The 6,085-nt window shown below is 43.6% G+C and overlaps 1 protein-coding gene across 3 annotated transcripts in view; it reads right to left on the reverse strand.

Annotated features, from left to right (window-relative positions):
* The window catches only part of traf3ip1 (TNF receptor-associated factor 3 interacting protein 1), a 59,008-nt gene extending 54,924 nt beyond the window's left edge, over positions 1-4,084 (reverse strand). For all 3 annotated transcript variants that reach the window (XM_070437752.1, XM_070437754.1, XM_070437753.1), the window contains exon 1: positions 3,862-4,084. In XM_070437752.1, coding sequence (XP_070293853.1) covers positions 3,862-3,984 — 123 coding nt within the window. In that variant the 5' untranslated portion in view covers positions 3,985-4,084. The remainder of the gene's footprint in view (positions 1-3,861) is intronic.
* Between the last annotated feature and the right edge of the window lie 2,001 nt (positions 4,085-6,085).

The raw sequence follows: 6,085 nt of genomic DNA on the forward strand, positions 1-6,085 counted from the left end.
ACGCCACAAACGACGAGACGGCCTACAGGGAGGAGGTGAGGCCCTCGGAGTGTGGTGTCAGGAAAATAACCTCATACTCAACGTCAACAAAACAAAGGAGATGATTGTGGACTTCAGGAAACAGCAGAGGGAGCACCCCCTATCCACATCGACGGGTCAGTAGTGGAGAAGGTGGAAAGTTTTAAGTTCCTCGGTGTACACATCACGGACAAACTGAATTGGTCCACCCACACAGACAGCGTTGTGAAGAAGGCGCAGCAGCGCCTCTTCAACCTCAGGAGGCTGAAGAAATTCGGCTTGTCACCAAAAGCACTCACAAACTTCTACAGATGCACAATCGAGAGCATCCTGTCGGGCTGTATCACCGCCTGGTACGGCAACTGCTCCGCCCACAACCGTAAGGCTCTCCAGGGGTAGGTGTCCTGCCCTCCAGGACACCTACACCACCCGATGTCACAGGAAGGCCATAAAGATCATCAAGGACAACAACCACCCAAGCCACTGCCTGTTCACCCCGCTATCATCCAGAAGGCGAGGTCAGTACAGGTGCATCAAAGCAGGGACCGGAGAGACTGAAAAACAGCTTCTATCTCAAGGCCATCAGACTGTAAACAGCCACCACTAACATTTAGCGGCCGCTGCCAACATACTGACTCAACTCCAGCCACTTTAAAAATGGGAATTGATGGAAATTATGTAAAAATGTACCACTAGCCACTTTAAGCAATGCCACTTAATACAATGTTTACATACCCTACATTACCCATCTCATATGTATATACTGTACTCTATATCATCTACTGCATCTTGCCATCTTTATGCAATACATGTACCACTAGCCACTTTAAACTATGCCACTTTATGTTTACATACCCTACAGTACTCATCTCATACGTATATACCGTACTCTATACCATCTACTGCATCTGCCATGCCGTTCTGTACCACCACTCATTCATATATCTTTATGTACATATTCTTTATCCCTTTACACTTGTGTGTGTGTGGTAAGGTTAGTGTGTGGAATTGTTAGGTTAGATTACTGTTGGTTATTACTGCATTGTCGGAACTAGAAGCACAAGCATTTCGCTACACTGGCTACACTCGCATTAACATCTGCTAACCATGTGTATGTGACTAATAAAATTTGATTTGATTTGATTTGATTTAATCCCCAAATCTCAAGCTGACCACCATCATTCCTGTTCCCAATAACTTTTAAGGCTACCTGCCATAATGACTACTGCCCTTTAGCACTGCAATCATTAACTTCTTTGAAAGGCTGTTCATGACACACATCAACTCCATCATCCCAGACCCACTCCAATTTGCATACAGCCCTAACAAATACCTCAGCAAGCATTGCCAGTCTGCACACACTTGTGAAATTACAGATGCTCATTCTGTTTTTGTTTGTTTGATATTAATAGGCCTGTATTTTTCACCTTTAAACAGATATCTTGCCCGTCTGGATGGACTCTTCTACCCCTCTTCTGACCAATTAGTCTGTATAATGGAAGTACACACAAACACAGTAGTCTAAGGTGGTTGTGTGAAACGTACAGATGCTCATTCTGTTTTTGTTTGATATTAAAAGGCACACTCAGCAATATGACGTAGATGCAGAAAGTACACAGCATAGTGGGTAAAATTCCACAACAACTAAGAGCCTTGAAATACGAGGCTCAATTTAACCACTGTTTTGGTGCCCTGGCTACCACGCTCTAACAGCGTGACGTGATTGACACCTGTGCACATGTGCAAATACTGTGTGAGAGCGAAGTCTTGCATCTCGCTCATCTCCAAATCTGCGATGCTGGTCGAGGCAACATCCTTTCGCTGAGTCTACCTTTAATAGGCCTGTATTCTTCACATGTTCACTACGAACTATGGCACTTAAGATGCATCTGCCTGTATGGAACGTTTTATCTGTGATGCTAATAAATAGGAGAAAGACCCAGGCAAGAATCTGTTTGGAAAGAGGTTTGTTGTGCACGCATTTATGAACACTGGCAATCTCACCTTTGCTAGAGTAGCTATCAGGAAGGTTAGCAGCCGCCACCATATACACACATACATTGTGCAGTCCAAGGCAGGGGTAAAGGTTTGTCGAGTCTAGCATATAAGGTCTGGGAGGAGTTGCGAATGGCCACTGAAATGCATAGAATTTCATGCATATATTGCTATGGTTTCAAAAAAGTTGAAACAGTTTCAAATTGATTCTCAGGTAATCTAGTCTGAAGCTACCCAAAGGTGTTTGATGGGGTTGAGGTCAGGGCTCTGTGCAGGCCAGTCAAGTTCTTCCACACCAATCTCAACAAACCATTTCTGTATAGACCTGGCTTTGTGCACGGGGGCATTGTCATGCTGAAACAAGAAAATGCCTTCCCCAAACTGTTACCACAAAGTTGGAAGCGCATAATTGTCTAGAATATTATTGTATGCTGTAGCGTTAGAGTTTGCTTCACTGGAACTATGGGGCCTAGTATGAACCATGAAAAACTGCCCCAGACCATTATTCCTCCACCAAACTTTTCTGTTGGTACTATGCAATGGGGCAGATTGCATTCTCCTGGCATCCGCCAAACTCAGATTTGTCTGCCGGACTGCCAGATGGTGAAGTGTGACTCATCACTCCAGAGAACGGGTTTCCACTGCTCCAGAGCCCAATGGCGGCTAGCTTTACACCACTCCAGCGGACACTAGGAAATGCGCATGGTGATCTTAGACTTGTGTGGGGCCATGGAAACATATTTCATGAAGCTCCCGACGAAGAGTTATTGTGCTGACGTTGCTTCCATGGACAGTTTGGAACTCGGTAGTGAGTGTTGCAACTGAGGACAGATTTTTACATGCTACGCGCTTCAGCACTTGGCAGCCCTGTTCTGTGAGCTTGTGTGGCCTACCACTTCACGGCTGAGCCATTGTTGCTCCTAGACGTTTCCACACAATAACAGCACTTACAGTTGACTGGTCAGCTCTAGTAGGGCAGAAATTTGACAAACTGACTTGTTAAGGTGGCATCCTATGACAGTGTACGTTGAAAGTCACTGAGCTCATCGGTAAGGCCCTTCTACTGCCAATGTTTGTCTATGGCGATTGCATGGCTGTGTGCTCGATTTTATACATCMGTCTGCCATGGGTGTGGCTGAAATAGCCGAATCCACAAATMTTTTGTATATATAGTGCATTTCATTTRAACATYCMCATATTATTGTATAACCCCTGAAKATGTCATGTTGTCATTCCTGTCTTGATGAGTTTGTTTGTTAATCTGAGTCCARCTGTGTCATTTTGGTGCCATTTTGGAAAAAGGCTTTGCCATTGACTTATCTCCTGTGAACGTTTGACCCAGAATTCAGACACACAAATTGTAATGTCTCATCAATGGTAAGGCTTACTGACATGAAGCAAAGTGCACTATGCTTCTGACTGTATGGTGTATCATTTGGTATGTTCATGTCTAAAAGTTGTGTTTATTTGACCCCCCTAGCACCATACCTTAAGGAAAGGAAGTTCTATTCCAAACATTACAAATCGACTGTCACCTAGAATAGAAGTTTAGGCCTCATTTCATAACACCCTCACAACACTTGTCCTGTGACAAAACGACATAGCAGTTAGATGGCTAAAGTGAGAAAGTGCAGTGGCAGATATCATTTGTATAATGAAGGAAATATTTTCAACTCCTTCATGAGTAAATAGCCAGCTAACATTAYCTAAACCCGCTAGCTAGTTTTTACAGGGGCTAATGTTAGCTAGATATAAAAATCCCCAAAAACCCATATAAACTATGTAGCTAGCTACCTCTGTAACTGGTAACGTAARTAGCTAACGTTAGCCAGTAAAATAACCGCTCACCTCACTGAATATGTCGTGCAGGTATCGAAACGGCGGTTTGGTGAGCAGTTTTTCAGTAAGCGGCGGTTTCTTTATCACTTTCCCCAAAGTGTCTTGGGTCTTTTTGGCCACTGACGCGTTCATAGCAGCTGTTGGAATGATAATTTCCCCAAAGCTATTGATAAAAATAGGAAAAAMACTGTTTTTCTACCAGCTCTCCTGTCGCTATGTCAATAGCGTCCAATCCCACAATGCATTATTCATCTGAAATGCGCCTGCGCCAAGCGTTAACGGTTGTCAAGCACTGTTGGCTGAGTATAGCAACAACTAACAATGCAGTAAAATAACTTGACCAAAACAATGCAAATGTCATGGAAACGCGTGGGGAAATATGCTGTGGGCGAAAGATCCTGAATCTCCCCATTGCCCCAGAGCAAAATTAGACTACGTTTAGGCTATTTGTATATGTGTATTTCACAATGTTGAGGTACAAATCAGATATAATGCTTGTATGGATGTCAACCCCAATAACCTGTATGTTCATGTAATCTTCACCAATCAACTGCATTACAGTTAAAAACGACTTCAATTGACTAAGTACAGCACACAAAATCACACAGTAACTTTTTCACTAAACCTAATCAGTGTTTCATCTAGAAATACCTTTCGTATGAAGTAATTGCCTTTCAAAACGCAATGCTCACAATACTTTTCATATGATTCTCTTCTCATTTGTTTAAATACATTTGACCATCACTTAATTCAACTGTGCTTTATTGGTTAATCACTTAACCATTTGGTAAACCTATAGATTTTAAACTGGCTTGTCTACTATGGATTTTGTGTGTTTGTAAAGTATAAACATCTAAATCACTTGTATGATACATGATAACCATACATAATGACTACTCAAATGGGTGTGTGAACACTTGCAATTTCAACATGGAGCAGGATAGACAGCAAGGGAGAGTAAGAAATCAAAGAGCTCGTGGACAAGGGGCCCGTCAGAGAGGTGGGCAATGGGCCCTGTCAAAGAGTTCAAAGAGGTGGGCATGGGCACCGTCAAAGAGGTGGACATCAGAGAGAGGGAGGCAGACGGCAGGGAACTGTTGTGTCTAATGAAGCCTGGGCCATCGTCATTGACCATGTGGTAAGCAGAGACCTTAGCATGGCAGAGGCTGCCAGATTAGTTCACCCCAATCTGAACATCATGACAACATTTCTCCAAGAAAACCAGTAAGTCTGCAGGATATGCACTATGCTTTACCATTACATTTACAGTAAATTACATTTTGTAATGCATATAAATTCACCATTTTTTTTACAGTATTCTTACAGTATGATCTATTGACAGTATACTCTCAGAATTGACAGAAGACCCCATGGTGGTGGCCTTGGCCATGTGCTGACCAACCAGCAGGAGTGTAAAGTGGTGGAAATGGTGAGGGCCAGGAATGACATACGGCTGTRCGAAATAAAACAGGCCATTGAGGAGAACGATGACACCTTGCCAATGTGGCATCCATCAGCCTAACAACAATCACCTGCTTTTTGAAGAGGCACCAGGTATCTATGAAACATATTTACCTGGTGCCTTTTGAGAGAAACAACGACCGGATGAAACAACTGCGGGCTGAGTATGTTCAGGTACAGCACTATATACTGTATTACTGTTACTATTTGATGTACATGCTACTTCACAATATCATATTGGAACTATACTGCAAAAATAACTAACCAAAATATATTTCTAGAGGGTGACGGTGCTTGATGCTGCTGTGAACCATCACAAGTATATCTTTGTTGATGAAGCGTCCTTCAACCTGGCCAAAACTCAGCGCCGTGGGCGGAACCTCATCGGTCAACGGGCGACCGTCCAAGTGCATGGACAACGTGGGGGAAACATCTCCATGTGCTTAGCTATCTCTGAAGATGGTGTGGTAGGACACAGGCCATTACTTGGATCCTACAACGCTGCACACCTCATTGGGTTTCTCAATTAAATTGAGCAGGCCTGTCAAGGTGAAGGGGTCACCTATGTCATTGTGTGGGACAATGTCAGGTTCCACCATGCAGAGGTGGTTCAGGCATGGATTTGAGCCCATCCCCGATTCGTGACCCTATACCTGACCCCATACTCCCCTTTCCTCAACCATATTGAGGATTTTTTTTACAGCATGGCGGTGGAAGGTGTACGATAACCATCCCCATGAGCGTGACACCCTCCTTCGGGCCATGGATGAGG

This window comes from Salvelinus sp. IW2-2015, linkage group LG36, assembly GCF_002910315.2.
Source record: "Salvelinus sp. IW2-2015 linkage group LG36, ASM291031v2, whole genome shotgun sequence".
Taxonomy (NCBI): Eukaryota; Metazoa; Chordata; class Actinopteri; order Salmoniformes; family Salmonidae; genus Salvelinus; species Salvelinus sp. IW2-2015.